At 50.1% G+C, this 24,132-nt stretch overlaps 1 protein-coding gene across 1 annotated transcript in view; it reads right to left on the reverse strand.

Annotated features, from left to right (window-relative positions):
* The window catches only part of LOC142257683 (NACHT, LRR and PYD domains-containing protein 3-like), a 33,829-nt gene extending 15,143 nt beyond the window's left edge, over positions 1–18,686 (reverse strand). The window contains exons 1-5 of the mRNA XM_075329819.1: positions 18,599–18,686; positions 18,235–18,398; positions 13,932–14,103; positions 11,165–11,230; positions 1,482–3,177 (exon numbers count right to left, since the gene is read on the reverse strand). Coding sequence (XP_075185934.1) covers positions 1,482–3,177; positions 11,165–11,230; positions 13,932–14,103; positions 18,235–18,398; positions 18,599–18,686 — 2,186 coding nt within the window. The remainder of the gene's footprint in view (positions 1–1,481; positions 3,178–11,164; positions 11,231–13,931; positions 14,104–18,234; positions 18,399–18,598) is intronic.
* Positions 18,687–24,132: the final 5,446 nt, after the last annotated feature.

Genomic DNA, 24,132 nt, shown 5'->3' on the forward strand with positions numbered 1-24,132 from the left:
ACCATATATTAGCAAATTTTTCACTTGCTCCCAAAGTAGAAGAGTTCAATAGTTCATCAAAACTGTGCATGAAGCAATTGCTTTATACTGGAGACTGTTAGAGATATTGGCCATGTGGTCACAAACCCAAGTTATTATAGAGACGTTGTTCTCTAACCTTAATTTAATGAGGTCAGATTTGAGGTCATATATGAAGGAGGATCTGATGGAGGCCATACTATGTCTCAGATCAAATTCACAGACTGCACAAATGTTATTCTGTACATTTTTGTTGAAAACTGTTTTTTTTCCCACTTACTGCATAGTGTATTGTATATTTACTTTTTATATTTTTTTTTTCTGTTTTCAGCTTGTATTCAAATAAATATATTTTATGTTCTATCTAAATAGCTCGATTCTGGCATCATAATAATGATTAAAAGACGGATGTTACCATTTTACTACGGTAAATTCATCACAAACATGAGTCCTGTATGAGGGAGTCGTGGAGTCAGAGAAATTGAGGAGTCGGAGGTTTGGCTTACTGACTCCACAGCCCTGGTTGTATTCCAATAAATATATTTTATATTCTATCTAAATAGCTTTATTATTGCATCATAATAATTATTAAAAGCCGGATGTTACCATTTTAGCACAGTAAATTTATCACTTAAACAGGAGCCATGTATGAGGGAAGTTGGAGTTAGGGAAATTGAGGAGTCGGAGGTTTGGCTTACTGGTGGCTGTTGTATGTTACTGCTGTGACCCTTGTGGTCTTGTATCTGTTTGTACTGTTTATTCCTGTATGTTTGCATTGTGTCTGAGTTTTGTGTTTTCCCTGTGTTAGCATTTCACCCGTCTTACTTCTCTGTAGGGGTGAACAAATTAGTTCTGGTCAGGAAAACACTAAGGCACAGGACTCCAGCATCTCCACCGTCAGGGGTAATCCAGAGGTTAGGGATAGCCTTGGGTCCCCTAGTGTGAGGGACCGTATAGGAGCCACTTTCCCTCGCTAACCTACCGTCATCACATCGTGACAGACTCTTTCTTGGAGTCGGGAACATTTCCTTTTTTATTGTATCGCCGATGTCCCAGCAGAGATTGCAACTATTATGAAAAAGCTCATGTTTTCGACATGGAACATAGTTGGAGCAATAGAGTTGGGTCTGGGTGGATAAAAGCCTCTCACTACCGACATCTCAGTAATAAAGTTACAGAGGACGTGGCGGTGTATTGGAGAACAAGGAACACACAAGTGGTAAAAAGTTATCTTTTCTCCTGTACGGAGACATTATATTACGGTATATGGTCACAGAATGGTCATATTAATGTGCGCGGAGAACGTTTACTGGCCTGATTACAAAACACAGTAAATATCTGTTCATTGGCTTGCATATGACCAGTCGTCATGGCCTGGATCTATCAGTCTAAAGGGGCCATGACAGACATGATTTATAATACAAGAAGTTTATCAGATGAATGAAATATAATCCGTATTTTACCTAATATTCTGCAGGTTTTCCAACGCTGGTGCCAGTGTCTCCATTCCTTCAGTGTATAAGGAGCATCCATATAGATTGAGTTCTTCTAGTTTTCTGCAGGTTTGCAGAATAAATGCCAACACCATATAGTCCAGAGATGAGATCTGAACACAACAAAGGTCCAGTCTTCTGTGTGATTTTAATGACTCTTGTACCAGAGCCATATTCCGGGTTTCAAATAAATAGAAGAATGTATTGAGAAGACGTCGTCTGTCCTTAATTTCGTTCGGCCTCTGTTCTTCTGAAAATAAGTCCTTCACCCAAGTGATGACTTCTCTGGAGGCCTGAGCTGCTCGTGTGTCCAGATATCCAGTTAGGGCTGACCTGGTGGAGTTATCTGATAGACCACACAGGAACCGGAGGAATATTTCACCACGGCCATCAGAATGAGTTTTGGCTTCTTGTAGTGATTTCTGTAACTTCTCAGGAGAATAATCCACATAATGAACCAAGGCGGAGAAGAATTCCTGCACAGTGAGATGTAAGAAGGAATAGGACACAGGTTCCTCCGATTCCATCAGAAAACTTGATAAAAGCTTTGATGTCTTGTCCACATGGAAAGATTCCAGATCTCGGTCATCAAATATAACCCTGTGATTCATGACCCCATGTTCTGCCATCCACCCGATGGAGCGCAGGAGCTCCTGGGCGCCACTTTTGTGCAGGCTGTGATTGGACAGGATGTTGGCGATAAATATGGCAAAGAGTTGAGTCACAGTTTTTGGTAATAATGACACCGGCTGATCATTACTTGCGGCCTGGAAGCTCCTGGATAACACTGTACAGATGATCCAGCAGTAGGACGGGAGGTAACAGAACGTGTACAACGTCTCATTCTGCTTCACGTAAGTAAAAGCCTTTTCTGCCAGTTCAGGGGTAGAGAAGAAAGTCTCAAAGTAAATCTGTCGTTCCTCTGGAAAAAATCCAACGATTTCTACTACTCTCTGGAAAATCTTACAACTTATTGATGCCAGTCTGGTTGGGCGACTGGTCATCAGAACGGAACAACCATTCAGAAGAGACTTTCTCACCAAACTGACCACAATCTGACCACAAGGTTCGGCCTGCTTAGGATGTGAGCACAATTGATCGGTTGTGAAATCCACTGTATGAAGACTTTCATCTAATCCATCAAATATAAAGAGAAGTTTCTCTGGATCTTCTAAGATGTTCCCGAGCTTCTCCTCCAGATGTGGGTACTGGTGAAGGATCAGGGTCTCCAGACTAACATTATCCAGTCTGTTCAATTCCCGAAATTTGAAGAAAAACACAAAGGAGAATCTTTGATAGAGATCGCCCCTCGTCCAGTCATAGACAAACTTCTGCATCAGGGTGGTCTTCCCTACACCGGGCACTCCGCTCACCATTACCATACGTGGCACCAGTCTGGATCGGTGACACCAACGGAATAACTTGTTGGGGGAAATGTGCTGTAGTTGATTTTGTTTTCTGTTGAAATATTCCACGTGTTTTTCACCGGTCTCTATGAGCTCATTCTCAGAGCGTTCCATGAAGTGATCGGTGGAGACAATGATTATGTTCACGTAACGTGTGTAGAATGGAAAACTTTCCTCTCCCTGGTTACATGTCGGAGGTTGGGATTCAACAAGATTCTTAGTTTTACTATGTAAATATGTCTTGTGATTGTTCCGGACATCTAGAGAAAAACGGAAAATAAAGATCAGAATAAGAAGCTGTAACAAAACCAAATATTTAGCTGAAAAATTGGGGACATGTTTTATTTTTGTGCGTGTGTTGCATATTATAACATACTCATGTGGCATAATAATGTCACACGAATTCCAGCAGATCCGGCACCAACATCGCGAGAATGACGGTGAGCGGTAAGGTGAGTGTTAATTTGTATATGGTAACTCGGTATTTTTTTTTATCTGGCAGGGGCCTTCTATTTTGTTACAGGATTTTTTTTCTATAATTAATAACAATGATCGTAATATCCATTTGACTTATTTATTTTACCATGACGAGATTGACTTTCTGGATGTGGTCCTGAAGCGTGATGCTTCGGGATTTATACAAACGGATCTTTTCTGTAAACCAACGGCTCCCAATGCATTTCTTCATGCCTCATCCTTCCATCCTGACTATATGATCAGAGCAGTCCCTGTACAGCAATTTCTAAGAATTCGTAGGGTTTGCTCAACAAATGAGGATTTTGAGATTCAAGCTAGAAAATTGATGGAGATGTTTAAGGACCGTGGATACAGCAACCGGTCAATTAAGCACGCATACCATCGTGCGAAATATGCTACACGAGACCAGTTGCTGTACCCTAAGAGGAAGCCACAATGTGACGAGACGGTTAGATTCATCACACAGTATCATTCGCAGTTTTCTGCCAAGAGAGATTGTATATCCAAATCGTGGCCTATCCTCAGGGCAGACCCTACTCTTTGTAAAATCCTTCCTGCAAGGCCTTTGTTTGGCATTAGGAGATCTAAAAATTTATACGATCATCTTGTACGCTCTCAGTATAGGCCCCCTTCAAGCCATACTATGTTTGGCCAAAAATTACCATCGATTCGGGGTGGGTGTGTCCCCTGCGGTAGGTGTGTTGCCTGTCCCAACATATTGCGCTCTGATTCCTTTTGTGATTCCACCAATCAAAAAATATTTTCTATTAAGCAACGGATTACGTGCACTAGTTGTGCAGTGATATATCATGCTACTTGTCGTTGCGGCAAAATTTATATCGGGTTGACTACCAGACAACTTAAAATACGGGTCAGGGAGCATGTGTTGGGAATTTTGGCGGCCGCCACCGTTGAGGACGCATCCACTCTTAAGACCTTACCAAGACACCTCAAATTACACCATAGCTCGGATGCAAGGGGCCTTAAAGTTAAAGGCATTGACATGCTTAATGTCGATGCCAGGGGTGGAGCCATTAGTGTGCGTTTGGCTCAACTTGAGGCCAGATGGATATGGACGTTGAATACGACACATCCATCTGGCCTCAATGAAAATAATAGCTTTTCCTCTTTTTTATGATGTTTTTAGTTTTGAGAGTACTGATTTTAATTTTTCTTTCACCTTTTTCTCTTTTAGATTCTATCATATTCTTTTTTTCTTCTGCATGTGACTTTTCTATGGCACAGTGCCTTGTCAACTGCAAGCGCCACAGTGAAAATTTCGATATGAATATATTCAAGTATCTATGTGTTATTATTGGAGACACCCGAATCATGTTGTGATATTATGCTTATTGCATTATGGATTTTACTGTAATTATGCATTTATGTATTAATGGCACGATTATGTATCTTATTGTAATCATGTTATATTATTTATGATGTTCTGGTACTATTATCGGAAGATTATTTCTACCGTTTTATCCATTTACAGTACATTACAAGCTCTTGGACTCGGCTTCTCCCGTCACCGCCGTGCTCCTGCTCTGTACATTACAAGCTCTTGGACTCGGCTTCTCCCGTCACCGCCGTGCTCCTGCTCTGTACATTACAAGCTCTTGGACTTGGCTTCTCCCGTCACCGCCGTGCTCCTGCTCTGTACATTACAAGCTCTTGGAATCGGCTTCTCCCGTCACCGCCGTGCTCCTGCTCTGTACATTACAAGCTCTTGGACTCGGCTTCTCCCGTCACCGCCGTGCTCCTGCTCTGTACATTACAAGCTCTTGGACTCGGCTTCTCCCGTCACCGCCGTGCTCCTGCTCTGTACATTACAAGCTCTTGGACTTGGCTTCTCCCGTCACCGCCGTGCTCCTGCTCTGTACATTACAAGCTCTTGGACTCGGCTTCTCCCGTCACCGCCGTGCTCCTGCTCTGTACATTACAAGCTCTTGGACTTGGCTTCTCCCGTCACCGCCGTGCTCCTGCTCTATACATTACAAGCTCTTGGACTCGGCTTCTCCCGTCACCGCCGTGCTCCTGCTCTGTACATTACAAGCTCTTGGACTCGGCTTCTCCCGTCACCGCCGTGCTCCTGCTCTGTACATTACAAGCTCTTGGACTCGGCTTCTCCCGTCACCGCCGTGCTCCTGCTCTGTACATTACAAGCTCTTGGACTCGGCTTCTCCCGTCACCGCCGTGCTCCTGCTCTGTACATTACAAGCTCTTGGACTCGGCTTCTCCCGTCACCGCCGTACTCCTGCTCTGTACATTACAAGCTCTTGGACTCGGCTTCTCCCGTCACCGCCGTGCTCCTGCTCTGTACATTACAAGCTCTTGGACTCGGCTTCTCCCGTCACCGCCGTACTCCTGCTCTGTACATTACAAGCTCTTGGACTCGGCTTCTCCCGTCACCGCCGTGCTCCTGCTCTGTACATTACAAGCTCTTGGACTTGGCTTCTCCCGTCACCGCCGTACTCCTGCTCTGTACATTACAAGCTCTTGGACTCGGGTTCTCCCGTCACCGCTGTGCTCCTGCTCTGTACATTACATGCTCATGGACTCGGCTTCTCCCGTCACCGCCGTACTCCTGCTCTGTACATTACATGCTCATGGACTCGGCTTCTCCCGTCACCGCCGTACTCCTGCTCTGTACATTACATGCTCATGGACTCGGCTTCTCCCGTCACCGCCGTGCTCCTGCTCTGTACATTACAAGCTCTTGGACTCGGCTTCTCCCGTCACCGCAGTGCTCCTGCTCTGTACATTACATGCTCATGGACTCGGCTTCTCCCGTCACCGCCGTGCTCCTGCTCTGTACATTACAAGCTCTTGGACTCGGCTTCTCCCGTCACCGCTGTGCTCCTGCTCTGTACATTACATGCTCATGGACTCGGCTTCTCCCGTCACCGCCGTACTCCTGCTCTGTACATTACATGCTCATGGACTCGGCTTCTCCCGTCACCGCCGTGCTCCTGCTCTGTACATTACATGCTCATGGACTCGGCTTCTCCCGTCACCGCCGTGCTCCTGCTCTGTACATTACAAGCTCTTGGACTCGGCTTCTCCCGTCACCGCAGTGCTCCTGCTCTGTACATTACATGCTCATGGACTCGGCTTCTCCCGTCACCGCCGTGCTCCTGCTCTGTACATTACAAGCTCTTGGACTCGGCTTCTCCCGTCACCGCTGTGCTCCTGCTCTGTACATTACATGCTCATGGACTCGGCTTCTCCCGTCACCGCCGTACTCCTGCTCTGTACATTACATGCTCATGGACTCGGCTTCTCCCGTCACCGCCGTACTCCTGCTCTGTACATTACATGCTCATGGACTCGGCTTCTCCCGTCACCGCCGTACTCCTGCTCTGTACATTACATGCTCATGGACTCGGCTTCTCCCGTCACCGCCGTGCTCCTGCTCTGTACATTACAAGCTCTTGGACTCGGCTTCTCCCGCCACCGCCGTGTTCCTGCTCTGTACATTACAAGCTCTTGGACTCGGCTTCTCCCGTCACCGCCGTGCTCCTGCTCTGTACATTACATGCTCATGGACTCGGCTTCTCCCGTCACCGCCGTGCTCCTGCTCTGTACATTACAAGCTCTTGGACTTGGCTTCTCCCGTCACCGCCGTGCTCCTGCTCTGTACATTACATGCTCTTGGACTCGGGTTCTCCCGTCACCGCCGTACTCCTGCTCTGTACATTACAAGCTCTTGGACTTGGCTTCTCCCGTCACCGCCGTGCTCCTGCTCTGTACATTACATGCTCATGGACTCGGGTTCTCCCGTCACCGCCGTGCTCCTGCTCTGTACATTACAAGCTCTTGGACTCGGCTTCTCCCGTCACCGCCGTGCTCCTGCTCTGTACATTACAAGCTCTTGGACTCTGCTTCTCCCGTCACCGCCGTACTCCTGCTCTGTACATTACAAGCTCTTGGACTCGGGTTCTCCCGTCACCACCGTGCTCCTGCTCTGTACATTACAAGCTCTTGGACTCTGCTTCTCCCGTCACCGCCGTGCTCCTGCTCTGTACATTACAAGCTCTTGGACTCGGCTTCTCCCGTCACCGCCGTGCTCCTGCTCTGTACATTACAAGCTCTTGGACTCGGCTTCTCCCGTCACCGCCGTGCTCCTGCTCTGTACATTACAAGCTCTTGGACTCGGCTTCTCCCGTCACAGCCGTGCTCCTGCTCTGTACATTACAAGCTCTTGGACTCGGCTTCTCCCGCCACCGCCGTGCTCCTGCTCTGTACATTACAAGCTCTTGGACTCGGCTTCTCCCGTCACAGCCGTGCTCCTGCTCTGTACATTACAAGCTCTTGGACTCGGCTTCTCCCGCCACCGCCGTGCTCCTGCTCTGTACATTACAAGCTCTTGGACTCGGCTTCTCCCGTCACCGCCGTGCTCCTGCTCTGTACATTACATGCTCATGGACTCGGCTTCTCCTGTCACCGCCGTGCTCCTGCTCTGTACATTACAAGCTCTTGGACTCGGCTTCTCCCGTCACCGCCGTGCTCCTGCTCTGTACATTACAAGCTCTTGGACTCGGCTTCTCCCGTCACCGCCGTGCTCCTGCTCTGTACATTACAAGCTCTTGGACTCGGCTTCTCCCGTCACCGCCGTGCTCCTGCTCTGTACATTACAAGCTCTTGGACTCGGCTTCTCCCGTCACCGCCGTGCTCCTGCTCTGTACATTACAAGCTCTTGGACTCGGCTTCTCCCGTCACCGCCGTGCTCCTGCTCTGTACATTACAAGCTCTTGGACTCGGCTTCTCCCGTCACCGCCGTGCTCCTGCTCTGTACATTACAAGCTCTTGGACTCGGGTTCTCCCGTCACCGCCGTGCTCCTGCTCTGTACATTACAAGCTCTTGGACTCGGGTTCTCCCGTCACCGCCGTGCTCCTGCTCTGTACATTACAAGCTCTTGGACTCGGCTTCTCCCGTCACCGCCGTGCTCCTGCTCTGTACATTACAAGCTCTTGGACTCGGCTTCTCCCGTCACCGCCGTGCTCCTGCTCTGTACATTACAAGCTCTTGGACTCGGGTTCTCCCGTCACCGCCGTGCTCCTGCTCTGTACATTACAAGCTCTTGGACTCGGCTTCTCCCGTCACCGCCGTGCTCCTGCTCTGTACATTACAAGCTCTTGGACTCGGGTTCTCCCGTCACCGCCGTGCTCCTGCTCTGTACATTACAAGCTCTTGGACTCGGGTTCTCCCGTCACCGCCGTGCTCCTGCTCTGTACATTACAAGCTCTTGGACTCGGGTTCTCCCGTCACCGCCGTGCTCCTGCTCTGTACATTACAAGCTCTTGGACTCGGCTTCTCCCGTCACCGCCGTGCTCCTGCTCTGTACATTACAAGCTCTTGGACTCGGCTTCTCCCGTCACCGCCGTGCTCCTGCTCTGTACATTACAAGCTCTTGGACTCGGCTTCTCCCGTCACCGCCGTGCTCCTGCTCTGTACATTACAAGCTCTTGGACTCGGCTTCTCCCGTCACCGCCGTGCTCCTGCTCTGTACATTACAAGCTCTTGGACTCGGGTTCTCCCGTCACCGCCGTGCTCCTGCTCTGTACATTACAAGCTCTTGGACTCGGGTTCTCCCGTCACCGCCGTGCTCCTGCTCTGTACATTACAAGCTCTTGGACTCGGGTTCTCCCGTCACCGCCGTGCTCCTGCTCTGTACATTACAAGCTCTTGGACTCGGCTTCTCCCGTCACCGCCGTGCTCCTGCTCTGTACATTACAAGCTCTTGGACTCGGCTTCTCCCGTCACCGCCGTGCTCCTGCTCTGTACATTACAAGCTCTTGGACTCGGCTTCTCCCGTCACCGCCGTGCTCCTGCTCTGTACATTACAAGCTCTTGGACTCGGCTTCTCCCGTCACCGCCGTGCTCCTGCTCTGTACATTACAAGCTCTTGGACTCGGCTTCTCCCGTCACCGCCGTGCTCCTGCTCTGTACATTACAAGCTCTTGGACTCGGCTTCTCCCGTCACCGCCGTGCTCCTGCTCTGTACATTACAAGCTCTTGGACTCGGCTTCTCCCGTCACCGCCGTGCTCCTGCTCTGTACATTACAAGCTCTTGGACTCGGCTTCTCCCGTCACCGCCGTGCTCCTGCTCTGTACATTACAAGCTCTTGGACTCTGCTTCTCCCGTCACCGCCGTGCTCCTGCTCTGTACATTACAAGCTCTTGGACTCGGCTTCTCCCGTCACCGCCGTGCTCCTGCTCTGTACATTACAAGCTCTTGGACTCGGCTTCTCCCGTCACCGCCGTGCTCCTGCTCTGTACATTACAAGCTCTTGGACTCGGCTTCTCCCGTCACCGCCGTGCTCCTGCTCTGAACATTACAAGCTCTTGGACTCGGCTTCTCCCGTCACCGCCGTGCTCCTGCTCTGTACATTACAAGCTCTTGGACTCGGCTTCTCCCGTCACCGCCGTGCTCCTGCTCTGTACATTACAAGCTCTTGGACTCGGCTTCTCCCGTCACCGCTGTGCTCCTGCTCTGTACATTACAAGCTCTTGGACTCGGCTTCTCCCGTCACCGCCGTGCTCCTGCTCTGTACATTACAAGCTCTTGGACTCGGGTTCTCCCGTCACCGCCGTGCTCCTGCTCTGTACATTACAAGCTCTTGGACTCGGCTTCTCCCGTCACCGCCATGCTCCTGCTCTGTACATTACAAGCTCTTGGACTCGGCTTCTCCCGTCACCGCCGTGCTCCTGCTCTGTACATTACAAGCTCTTGGACTCAGCTTCTCCCGTCTGCGCTGTGCTCCTGCTCTGTACATTACAAGCTCTTGGACTCGGCTTCTCCCGTCACCGCCGTGCTCCTGCTCTGTACATTACAAGCTCTTGGACTCGGCTTCTCCCGTCACCGCCGTGCTCCTGCTCTGTACATTACAAGCTCTTGGACTCTGCTTCTCCCGTCACCGCCGTGCTCCTGCTCTGTACATTACAAGCTCTTGGACTCGGCTTCTCCCGTCACCGCCGTGCTCCTGCTCTGTACATTACAAGCTCTTGGACTCGGCTTCTCCCGTCACCGCTGTGCTCCTGCTCTGTACATTACAAGCTCTTGGACTCGGCTTCTCCCGTCACCGCCGTGCTCCTGCTCTGTACATTACAAGCTCTTGGACTCGGCTTCTCCCGTCACCGCCGTGCTCCTGCTCTGTACATTACAAGCTCTTGGACTCGGCTTCTCCCGTCACCGCCGTGCTCCTGCTCTGTACATTACAAGCTCTTGGACTCGGCTTCTCCCGTCACCGCCATGCTCCTGCTCTGTACATTACAAGCTCTTGGACTCGGCTTCTCCCGTCACCGCCGTACTCCTGCTCTGTACATTACATGCTCTTGGACTCGGGTTCTCCCGTCACCGCCGTACTCCTGCTCTGTACATTACATGCTCTTGGACTCGGGTTCTCCCGTCACCGCCGTGCTCCTGCTCTGTACATTACATGCTCTTGGACTCGGGTTCTCCCGTCACCGCCATGCTCCTGCTCTGTACATTACAAGCTCTTGGACTCGGGTTCTCCCGTCACCGCCGTGCTCCTGCTCTGTACATTACAAGCTCTTGGACTCGGGTTCTCCCGTCACCGCCGTGCTCCTGCTCTGTACATTACATGCTCTTGGACTCGGGTTCTCCCGTCACCGCCGTACTCCTGCTCTGTACATTACATGCTCTTGGACTCGGGTTCTCCCGTCACCGCCGTGCTCCTGCTCTGTACATTTTAGTGTTATGAAAACTGAGAATTATTTCTATTACATTTATTTGCTGTGATTTTTACCTTTTATTTGTAAGTTAAGTGTGTGTCCGCATTTATCCAGTAGGATTTGGTCCAGCAGCGAATCACCTAATAACAAATGACAGATGAGTGATTTGTTTCAGTACAGACATCATCAGTGCAGGGGGCACAAATATAAGTAACATGCAGTGATCAGAGCAAGGGGCTGGATCTAAGACAAACAAAAAACAGCAGAGACCACGTGCACCCACTAATGACCAAGGTTAACTGATTTAGACTATTTGGGATTTGTTTTTGTTATTACTAGATCAGAACTTACCAATTTCTGTAGAATGCACTGTAGTTGGCACTCACTTTATGTGGAGCTCTGTGGCACTCACTGTAGGGGTATTCTTCCCTGTGTAACACTATAGCACTCACTGCAATGGTGGCGCTCACTTTAATTGTGGCACTCACTTTATGTAGAGCTCTGTGGCTCTCACTGTATTGGTGGCACTCACTGTGGAGCTCTGTGGCACTTAGTGTAGGGGTACCTCTCACTGTGCAGCTCTGTGGCGCTCATTGTAGTGGTGGCATTCACTGTGGAGCTCTGTGGCACTCACTTTAGGGGTACCGCTCACTGTGTAACTCTATAGCACTCACTGTAATGGTGGCACTCGCTGTAAATATGGCACTCACTTAATGTGGAGCTCTTTTGGCTCTCACTGCAGTGGTGGCACTCACTGTAGGGGTACCTCTCACTGTGCAGCTCTGTGGCATGCACTGTAATGGTGACGCTCACTGTAAATATTTGATTCACTTTATGTGGAGCTCTGTGGCTCTCACTGTAGTAGTAGCAATGACTGTGGAGCTCTGTGGGGTATTGTAGGGGTACCTCTCACTGTGCAGCTCTGTGGCATGCACTGTAATGGTGGCACTCACTGTATGTGGCGCTCGTGTGATGCCCCTGGACTATCAGGTCATCACAGGGTATTGCACAATTTTCCTTTCCGTGCACTATCCATCTCCTCCTTGGTTCCAGGTGCCACCTAATGATGTTGCAAACACCAGCATGCAAATCTCATTCACACACACACCAGTGGGTAGGTCCATTGGAGAAAGGGCCGCCCACCTTAGAGTCAGGCAGACGGGTGGGAGGTGACAGGGCAGTCATCAGCAGGGGAGCAAGGAGAGTAGTAGCTCTCAAGTAGCTCTCAGGGAGAGAGCAGGCTGGAGAGTTGGAGCTCCCAGGACAGCGAGGCAGCAGCCCTCAGAGTGTGAGGGGCTGAGTTGTAAAAGCTCCCAGAAGGTCGGACTAGACTGGAACACACCAAGCAATATCATTGGGAACGGTCACTTGGACGAGCTCCCCTCCTCAGCGGCAGCGGTACTACTGGACTTTTGGTTTAATTACAATCTGTGTGTTTACTGACCTTCCAAAGCAGCACCAGCTCATCCAGCACCACCACTACTAACTGTGAGTTCCCTGCTCCCTGCCTTCCAACCCCCTTGCATTTAACGGCACTCCCTTACCATCACCGAGCCCCGGGGCATCCCCCTACCCGTGGAGGGAGTCTAACACCTGTCTGCCCACTCCATAACCCCTAGGTACTCTCAGCTGCAGCGGTGGTACTCCACCTTACCACACACCACGGGTGGCGTCACGAACTTTAGACACTATCCTCTGTAAATACTCCCTTAATTTGAGTGGCCGCATGACCCCCGGGTTCGGAGACCCCTCGAGCCACCGCGGATCTGGATCCGAGCAGCCCGGCTGCTGTCACGGGGGTGGTACACTCGCATTAAGTGTTCCCCAGCCTATGGCTGAGAGTCCCTGAGTATTTAAGGCACCTTCACCTGTAGGGAGATACCTGAGCAGTTAGGTTCCTAGGGTTCCTGTTCCTGCTGGTACTCTACTCTGGTGTTGCTATCCCATTTTGTCATTCTCCGATTCCGCCTCCGGCTGATTGATCCAGTCCTGTCCTATCAGTCTCCAGCACCTGTCCCGTCCCACCTTTCTCCAGTTCCTGGTCCCATCCTGCCTGTCTTTTGAACATACTCTGTCCAGTCAGCCTCCTCTACCCGCTCCTTCCTGTCTGCCCTCCGTACCTGCGTCCCTGACTTCTGGGTCAGCTGCTGCAGTACCAGGGACTGCCCTGGACTGGTACCTGGTGTCTGCCGGTGGCCCAGTCCCTCCTCACCATCAGAGGCTCTGGTGAAAACCCAGTAGGCACTTAGTCACGGCCCCCAGGGTAAGCTCAGTCCATGGCACAATGGGTCCACACCCGCTAACGTGACCATTATTAATGACTGACATTTCATATACAATGTTATTGGGATGCCAGTCACTATATGGGTTAGTCGTAATTCATGATAGTCAAACGTTCCAGGGTCAGGTACCAGGAGATCGTTTTAAGATTAAGGGGCTAGGCAGAGGCGTAGTCAGGTCACAGTCCGGAGTCAGAAAACCTGGGGGTCCAGAGCAGAAGAACAAGGCACTAGGATGGTCAAAAAATGGCAATGGTCAGGCAGCAAAAGATTATTTCCCAGAGCCCAGATACAAGAGGCCAACTAGCACAACTGAACTGAAGAGTAAAGCTGTGAGTGTTCGGGGGCGGACCGCTCCGCTAAATAGCCGGGCCATCACACCGAACAGGACACACCGGGAAAACCTAGGACCTCCCACCAGTCTCTGATTGGACGGCTGAGCTGTCACTGAACACATCACGCTACTTCTCTAGATCGGTCAATTGAGCTGTCAATCAACATACTGACAGCTCAGCACACCCGGCATCTATAGTGCAGCAGTCATCTATTGCGTGTCGGCTACCTCTGTGCCGGAGCTCATCCAGTACCGCGTCCAGGCCGGGGGATGGGTGCCTCTTATGTAACGCATAGAGACTGATCCAAAATCCAATCACAGCTTCTTTCCTTCCAGAGCCAATATCATTCAGTAACGTTCGGGCTAATTTTTTTCTGTCATTTTCCAGACACCGGTATCTCTAAAACAAAAGCAAGATCCCACATAAGGGTTATTATACAGAGACAATGGATAGCAAAGCGTTAACACACACATCATGTCTGTCTGTATAGTCCAGAGAAAGATGGATATAGTGAATGGGGAGAAGCAGTAAGACACGCTACAGCTCAGAAGTTTAGGGCCACTTAGATAGTTCCTTATTTTTGAAAGAAAAGCACATTTGTTTTCAATGAAACTAACATTAAATTAAACAGAAATCCCCTCTATACATTGTTATGTGGTAAATGACTATTCTCGCTGCAAACGTCTGATTTTAATGCAATGTCTTCATAGGTGTATAGAGGCCCATTTCCAACAACCCCCACTCCAGTGTTCTAATGGTACATTGTGTTTGCTAACTGTGCTGGAAGGCTAATGGATGTTTAGAAATCCCTTGAAAACCCTTGTGCAGGTATGTTAGCACAGCTGAAAACAGTTCTGCTGATTAGAGAAGCTATAAAACTGACCTTCCTTTGAGCTAGTTGAGAATCTGGAGCATTACATTTGTTGGTTCCATTCAACTCTCAAAATGGCCAGAAAAAGAGAACTTTCATGTGAAACTCAACAGTCTATTCTTGTTCTTAGAAACAAAGGATATTCCATGCAAGAAACTGAAGAATTCCTACAACGGTGTGTACTACTCCCTTCAGAGGAGAGCACAAATAGGCTCTAACGAGAGTAGAAAGAAGTGTGAGGCCGCTCTGCACAACTGACAACAAGACAAGTACATTACAGTCTCTAGTGTGAGAAATCCACGCCTCACAGGTCCTCAACTGGCAGCTTCATTAAATAGTACTTGCCAAACACCAGTGTCAACGTCTACAGTGAAGAGGAGACTCCGGGATGCCGGCCTTCAGGGCAGAGAGGCAAAGAAAAAGCCATATCTGAGACTGGCTAATAACAGGAAAAGATTAATATGGGCAAAAGAACACAGACATTGGACAAAGGAAGATTGGAAAAAGTGTTATGGACAGATGAATCCAAGTGTGAGGTGTTTGGATCACACAGAAGAACATTTGTGAGACGCAGAACTACTGAAAAGAGGCTGGAAGAATGCCTGACGCCATCTGTCAACCATGGTGGAGGAAATGTGATGGTCTGGGGTTGCTTTGGTGCTGGGAGATTTGTACAATATAAAAGGTGTAGTGGGTGGGCCTACCCCCTACTAGTTTAGCATAGTTACCCGGCATTGTGATTATTAAAAGTGTTGATTTTTATTATTGTATATGATGTGTTAGGGCACCCCCCTAGTGGCCGGGTGGGACGGCTGTTGCCACCGGGGAGGAGGAGTCGGCCGGATATCTAGGCAAGGTCTGAATGTGTGTGCAGAGAGAGAATCCGGGGCAGCGGAGAGTGCACATCTGCAGCGGCAAGTGTGATTGTGTGAGCGGACCATCAAGGGACACCGGAGATAAGGAGGTGAACGCAACCTCAAAGCCTATTCTGCCGGTGTGGGTCCGGTGTATGCTTGGCTGAAGAGTGGAAGCCCGTAGGAAGTGGAGTACTTTGGGCATATTCCCACCAGAGGGTGCGTTCGGGCAGGGTGTCCCCAGCTCCACTAATATTGCCGGAATCTGCTGCCCGGAGTGTTTTATCTTGGTGAATAAATGTCGTTTTTATTGCATCTGGACTTTTGCCTGCAGCCTTTTTGTGCATCGGCCGATGAAGACACCGACATACACTCTCTCAACATTAAAGAAGTGATGAAGCCAGGGATGTGCCTTGAATACAGTGCTGCCACGACTACACAGCCAGAGGCCTCCCAGTCTTGTCACTTCAAGTGGCGTAGTCGGCAGGATACGATTCCCCTGCCAGGAACCCAAGAAGCCGGAGACCAAGTGGTGCCGAGTGCACCGTCTCCGGGCTATGAGAACAGATTTCCAGTCCCATGGTGGGAGGAAGAAGTGCCCAAGGCGTCGGACCGGGCACAAGATGGCGGCAAGATGGCCGTCGTCTGTGAAGATAACGAGAGCGCGCGAAAAGTTGGCGCCGAAAGAAGAGCCTGGGGCTGGCCGGTGCCGAAGAGAAAGCATGGAGTACTCCGCCCAAAGAGGGGAGGCGCCAGCTCCAGGGCACGGAAGAAGAAAAAGAAGTACCTCAGCGGAGGAGTCAAGATGATGCGTGAGGCTGGGGGTGGAGTCCGTTTAAGAGCGGGAAACGAAGACCCGCCTCCACTCTACCCAGTCTCAGCATTGACGCCGCCGCCGTTACCAGCAAGATTGTCAGGGGCAGCGACGCCTTCACCACCGAGAGGAGCTGCAGCAGCTGCGCCTGTGGAGCCACCCTACGCCCCTGCGTCCTTCCAGAGGATCCGTCAGCAGCCGGGACAATCCCTGGGGGCATACATCCAGGCCCAAGCGGAGGAATGGAAGAGGGCCTGGCCCCCAGAGTAAGTCACCACTGCTGATCTGTTGTTTAAGTCCGGCGCCGTTTAGCCGGCAGAAGTTCTTTTAAAGTTTCACGGGACGAGCTCCCTTCTGTGTGTTTGTACGGGCAGTCGCCCCATCTAAGACCGGGAGCGCTTTTGAAGCCTCCGGGCACCTTCAGCAAAGACCGGGAGCGCTATTGAAGCCTCCGGGCGCTATCCAGAGACCGGGAGCGCTGCTGCGCCATTAAGCGCCCCTAAAGACCGGGAGTGCCGCTGAACTGGTGCCGCTGTTGAGGACTGACCCAAAAGGTTTTTATGTGTCAATATGTTTAAAGTTTTAGAGCCTTGCCGGGAGGCTCGGATTTTAAGAGGGGAGGCATGTAGTGGGTGGGCCTACCCCCTACTAGTTTAGCATAGTTACCCGGCATTGTGATTATTAAAAGTGTTGATTTTTATTATTGTATATGATGTGTTAGGGCACCCCCCTAGTGGCCGGGTGGGACGGCTGTTGCCACCGGGGAGGAGGAGTCGGCCGGATATCTAGGCAAGGTCTGAATGTGTGTGCAGAGAGAGAATCCGGGGCAGCGGAGAGTGCACATCTGCAGCGGCAAGTGTGATTGTGTGAGCGGACCATCAAGGGACACCGGAGATAAGGAGGTGAACGCAACCTCAAAGCCTATTCTGCCGGTGTGGGTCCGGTGTATGCTTGGCTGAAGAGTGGAAGCCCGTAGGAAGTGGAGTACTTTGGGCATATTCCCACCAGAGGGTGCGTTCGGGCAGGGTGTCCCCAGCTCCACTAATATTGCCGGAATCTGCTGCCCGGAGTGTTTTATCTTGGTGAATAAATGTCGTTTTTATTGCATCTGGACTTTTGCCTGCAGCCTTTTTGTGCATCGGCCGATGAAGACACCGACCTACACTCTCTCAACATTAAAGAAGTGATGAAGCCAGGGATGTGCCTTGAATACAGTGCTGCCACGACTACACAGCCAGAGGCCTCCCAGTCTTGTCACTTCAAAGGGATTTTGAATAAGGAAGGCTATCCCTCCATTTTGCAATGTCATGCCATACCCTGTGGACAGCGCTTGATTGGAGCCAATTTCATCCTACAACAGGACAATGACCCAAAGCCACCTCCAAATTATGCATGAACTATTTAGGGAAGAGGCCGGCAGCTGGTATCTATCTGTAATGGAGGGGCCCAGTCACCAGACCTCAACCCTATAGAGCTGTTGTGGAGCTGCTTGACCGTATGGTGCCAAAAAGAGCCCATCAAGGGGGGGGGGGGAAGCATGGGGGTGAAATATCTCCAGATTACCTCCGCAAATTAACAGCTAGAATGCCAAAGCTCTGCAAAGCTGGAATTGCTGCAAAGGAGCGTTCTGTGCCGAAAGCAAAGTGTGAAGAGGAAATTATTATTTCTGACCTCGTCACTGTCTGGACGATATTCTCTATTCATTATGCAACTCATTTGATAAATAAAAGTAGGATTCTTCATGGAAAAGACAAAATTGTCTGGTGACCCCAAACTTTTGAACTGTAGTGTATGTTATATGACATACTCTGTGGGAATGGTAGAGGACTGACACTAATGGAGGTGTTCTTCAATACATATAATCTGCTGCTTCTACCAAGATGTAAATTGTTCTACGTTTTACTCTTCGGTGTGAATTAGAATCCAGCCCTTCATGGCGACATTTGCTAATCTGAAGCCCTGGTGGAGAACATCGGCAGGTCACGTCTCACCTCAACATCAGGGACGTGCTGCGACTTCAGCTCACTCAGAAGTGATGTTATATGCAGGTTCTGTACAATGTGGAGCAGATCCTCCTGGAAATACTCATGTATCCTCCTCAAGGCGTGATCTTCATACTGACAAAGCTGCTGGCGAAACTCCAAGATCTCATCATCTAGGAAATAAAGGAGACGCAAGAATGAGAAGTGCTCAGGCTGCAGAAGATGGCCTCATTTTATGCCCAATATGCCTGCTCTGGATCATTGTAGGAGGATCCATTAATTGAAGATTACACAACCCCTGTAATTTACTAATATAATTAGGATGTATTCACAAGAAATACAGATTTCTGTTGTGGTGGGGCAGGGGCTGTACCTCTCACAGAGGACTTGTCCTGTCCTACATGACGTAAACTAGAGCTGAGCAGAAAGCTTCGCCCTGTGAGCCTCGTACCCACCACCATGCTCAGGGCTTCTGTGTTCAGGCTCACCTGATGAGGTGGATCTTCTACACCCCTGGGCCGGCTGGGCACACGGATCCTGGGGCCTGATGCAGCAGCTGGAAGACATGGGTGGAGTGAGGACCTACAACTCTGGAGGCCACAGGCAGAAAGGAGGAGTGAGGACGCAGAACGTCCGAAACAGTGAAGGCCAGAAGCAGAATAAGGTGCACAGCCAAAGAAGAATGACAAAGAGGCTTAATACCAAGACACAAGTGTATGTCTTAGGCCTCCTTCACACGTCCGTGTCTCTGGTACGTGTTTGGTACGTTTCCTCACGTGCCGGAGACACAGGCACACGTAGACCCATTAAAATCAATGGGTCTGCGCTCACGTCTGTGTTTTGCCATGGGCCGTGTGTCCGTGTGGAGCATACGTGTGCCCGTGTGCTCCACACATAGACATGTCTGTTTTTCTCCGGCATCATGGGTGTCACACGGACACACACGGGAGAAAACACACGTGCCTGTGATATAAAAAGAAATTCTGTACTCACCTTCTCCAGCCCTGCTGTCTCTGCCGTTGCTGGCACTTGCTTCCGACCCCCGCTCATTATGCTCATTGCATATTCACTCCACTGCGGGCTGGAATCAACAGGGCCGGAGACCGAAGATCAGCACCACGGACAGTAACGCCAGGGACAGGTGAGCAGAAAGTTCCCGTTCTCCGTGTGTTATCACGGATAACACACAGAGAACACACGTGTGCCATAAACACGGCACACGGATGGCAATACGCACCTTTGACACGTCTGTGAAAAACGTGCGTGATTTTCACGGACGTGTGAAGGAGGCCTTAGAGGCAGATCATATCGTTGGAGCATACTGGGCCACTTGCAGAACCGACTCGGAGCACAGCAGAGCAGTGCCTATAGGCGAGAGTGTGGAAGCTCTGCCGGCTGTGGAAGATGTGAACCGTTCTGATCAGTGGCATAACTACAGTCTGATGAGCCCTGGTGCAGAGTTTGAGCCTGGGCCCCCCCCCATCAGATGTATGGGCCATTGTAGCATTCTAAATCCTATAAAGACATACAAGTTGCCCCCCCCCCCCCCCTGTCCCCTTCATCGTGTAGCTATGTCTCACATCCTGTACCAATATCCCCCATCCTGGTAAATATGTCCCCCATCCTGGTAAATATGTCCACTACATGGCCACATCCTGGTGTATGACCCCCATCATGGCTATATCCTAGTATATATGGTCTTATCCTGGTATATCTGTCCACTATCATGGCCCTATGCAGGTATATATATCCCCATCATACTATATCTTCCCATCATGGCCCCATCCTGGTGTATGACCAATATCATGCCTATATCCTGGTATATATGATCCCATCCTGGTATATGTCCCCATTATGGCCTCACCCTAGTGTATGACCCCGATCATGGATATAGCCTGGCATATATGGCCCCACCCTGGTATATATGTTCCCATCATTGCCCATCCTGGTATATATGGTCCCATCATGGCCCATCTTGGTATGTATGGGCCCATCCTGGTATATATCGCTATCATGGCCAAATTCTGTTATATATGTCCCTTTCATGGCCCCCTCCTGGTATATATTCCCCATCATGGCTTCATTCTGGTATATATTCCCCATCATGTCCCCATCCTGGTATATATGTTCTCATCATGGTTTATGTGGCTCCATCATGTCCCCATCCTGGTATATAGCCCCCATCCTGGTATATAGCACTCCATCCTAGTATATAGCCCCTCATCCTGGTAAATAGCCTCCATTGTGGTATATAGCCCCCCATCCTGGTATATAGCCCCCTCATCCTGGTATATAGCCCCCATCCTGGTATATAGCCCACTCATCCTGATATGTAGGCCCCACCGCACCGCACACAGTAAAAAAATTGATTGTACTATGTGTTTACTTTCATAATGAAGCATATGGAATTTTGTATAGATAGATAGGATGGATGTATAAATAGAGAGCTAGGATGGATGTATAGATAGATAAACAGATAGGATGGATGTATGGATAGGATGTACAGACAGACAGACATATAGATAGGATGATGAAACAATACTGCAGAAGAAAGAAGCGGAATAGGGTCTTAACCGGTAAAACACTTAAGTATAGATGTCAGGATCACTCACCTATAGTTGTTGTGTAAGTCACAACCCCTATTTTAGCCGAATTTGAGGTGGTCAGCTGCAGCTCCCCGAGGTTAATGCATGGAGGTGTATAGGAGAAAGGGTTTTTCGCCACGCTCACACCACACTGCTCCATTGTATTACATTTATGTCTTTTTATTCTATTGTAGGCACAAGTCAATGCAGCCCTCTTCATCAGGACAGCAAGCAAAAAGATCAGAAATATAGTTATGTTCTTTCTGCTTGCTGTCCTGATGAAGAGGGCTTTGTCCCTCGAAACGCGTTGACCTGTGCCTACAATAGAATAAAAAGACAGAAATTGAATACAATCGAGCAGTGTGGTGTGAGCGTGGCGAAAAACCCTTTCTCCTATACACTTCCACACAGATAGGATGGACAGACAGACAGATAGTATACACAGACAGACAGTATACACAGACAGACAGCTACATACTGCACACTATACAGGACACACATATCTTATACATTACACATACAGACAGCACAAAACATACGATTCACATTATACTCACCTCCTTCTTGGCCTCCTGGAGTTCAGAGGGTCTTTAGAAGCAGCTTCTCCAGCCGCAGCAGTGCAGGCGCCTCTCCTCCCTCTTTGTGTGGTGAAGATGGGAGCAGACGGGACGCAGAGGAGGGGGGGGCACCCTGTGCTGAAGCCTGTGCACCGCAGGAGGGGAGGGCACCCTGTGCTGGAGCCTGTGCACCGCAGGAAGGGAAGGTGCCCTGTGCTGGAGCCTGTGCACCGCAGGAGGGGAGGTCACCCTTTGCTAGAGCCTGTGCACTGCAGGAGAGGAGGGCACCCTGTGCTGGAGCCTGTGCATTGCAGGAGGGGAGGGCGGCCTGTGCTGGAGCCTGTGCACCGCAGGAGGGGAGGTCACCCTGTGCTAGAGCCTGTGCACCGCAGGAGGGGACGGCACCCTGTGCTAGAGCCTGTGCACTGCAGAAGAGGAGGGCACCCTGTGCTGGAGCCTGTGCACCGCAGGAGCAGCAAATGAACTGCTGCTCCCTGCGGTGCCCCATCTGCTATCTGCCGGAAGGGGCCCTGTGCGACTTGTGGCAATGGTACTCACATACCCTGCACTTACCCAGCGTCCTCCTGCGACGCTGGCGTGATGGCAACTGACCAGCATGTAAGTGGCACAGCACATGATGTCAGTTTCATGCGCGGCTACTTACAGCACCGGCAGATGTCTGCGTAGTCTCTACTCCCCATGCGCACAATCGTGTGCGTGGGGAGCAATATTCACGGCCTTAATTGGCAGCCGGCACATCGCAGTACAGGGACCAGACGGATCTCTGTGCTGCGATGTATGTCAGCTGGATGCCTGCCCTCCGACACACATCCATCTGAATCAGGGGCTGGGGCCGGCGGGCCCCCTGCACCCCTGGGCCCGGTAGCAGTGGTGACCTCTGTGACCGCGGTAGTTACGCCCCTGATTCTGATTTGTAGGTGCACGTTGTGTGGCATTTTGACTTGTGAGAAAACATTTTTTATCTTTACTTTACTACGGGACTTGAACTTGTAAGATAAACCTACAATATGCAGGAGAAATGAAGCAAAGATGGTGGTAACAAACGCCTTAATCAGGATTCCTTCTGCTTGGAAAGCGCAGTCGTATTCTGGGGATTGTGACCTGTGGATTCTCCGTATATTGGGAGCAATGGAGGGCAGCCCGTCACCTCTGTCCTAGTCTAGACTGCACTAAGCCGACTGCCATGTCCTGTCCTCACTGCTGAGCGGTCGTAAAATATATGGTTCTACATAAATTGTACTTATCCTGAAGAGTCATTCACCAAATCCATTGTAGAAAGAAGAGGAAGCCTCCTTACCATCCATCCCTGGGGGGTGGGACGTTCATACCTCAGTCCTAGGGAATAGTTCCTGAAAATGAGAAACGTACATGTAAGGGGTGTACACACATTTACTCTTTTAGGTGCTCAAACTCAAGGAATTTTGTAACAGATTTTGGATGACTTTTAATTCTTCTGAAGTGGCTTTAAAGTATTTTGGAAGAGATTTTCTTGAAGCATTTGATTTTTTGTTTTTTTCTTTTTTTTTGTTTGCAGCTGCATGTTGCTTCTGGTGCTATGATGAGCAGCCTATGTGGCCTAATGGGTTCCCTTGGCTGCAGCATCTCCAAAGTTGTCTCCCATAGCTGCAGCATCTCCAGAGTTGTCTGCCATGGTTGCAGTGTCTCCAGACTTGTCTCCCATGGCTGCAGCATCTCCAGATTTGTCTCCCATGTCTGCAGTGTCTCCAGACTTGTCTCCCATGGCTGCAGCATCTCCAGATTTGTCTCCCATGGTTGCAGTTTCTCCAGACTTGTCCCCTATGTCTGCAGCGTCTCCAGAATTGTCTCCCATGGCTGCAGCGTCTCCAGACATGTCTCCCATGGCTATAGCAACTTCATACTTGTCTCCCATGTCTGCAGTGTCTCCGGACTTGTCTCAAATGGCTGAAGCATCTCCAGACATGTTTCCCATGGCTGCAGTGTCTCCAGACTTGTCTCCCATGGCTGCAGCGTCTCCAGACATGTCTCCCATGGCTATAGCAACTTCATACTTGTCTCCCATGTCTGCAGTGTCTCCGGACTTGTCTCAAATGGCTGAAGCATCTCCAGACATGTTTCCCATGGCTGGAGCATCTCCAAACTTGTCTCCCATGGCTGCAGTGTCTCCACACTTGTTTCCCATGGTTGCAGCCTCTCTGGACTTGTCTTCAATGGCTGCAGTGTCTCCAGACCTGTCATCTCCTATGGCTGCAGTGTCTCCAGACCTGTCATCTCCCATGGCTGCAGTGTCTCCAGACCTGTCATCTCCCATGGCTGCAGTGTCTCCAAATTTGTCTCCCATAGCTGCAGCGTCTCCGGACTTGTCTCCCATGGCTTAAGCATCTCCAGACATGTTTCCCATGGCTGGAGCATCTCTAGACTTGTCTCCCATGGCTGCAGTGTCTCCAGACTTGTTTCCCATGGTTGCAGCCTCTCTGGACTTGTCTTCAATGGCTGCAGCATCTTCAGACTTGTCTCCCATGGCTACAGTGTCTCCAGACTTGTCTCCCATGGGTGCAGTGTCTCCAGACTTGTCTCCCATGGCTATAGCAACTCCATACTTGTCTCCCATGTCTGCAGTGTCTTCGGACTTGTCTCCAATGGCTGCAGCATCTCTAGACTTGTCTTCATTGAGTACATTTAGACATCATGGGTCGGTGATTACACAGGAGCTGCCTGCAGCAGATCCTGATTATCAGCCCAAGTGCTGGGATTTCTACATGTGG

This window comes from Anomaloglossus baeobatrachus, chromosome 12 (genome assembly GCF_048569485.1).
Source record: "Anomaloglossus baeobatrachus isolate aAnoBae1 chromosome 12, aAnoBae1.hap1, whole genome shotgun sequence".
Classification (NCBI taxonomy): domain Eukaryota; kingdom Metazoa; phylum Chordata; class Amphibia; order Anura; family Aromobatidae; genus Anomaloglossus; species Anomaloglossus baeobatrachus.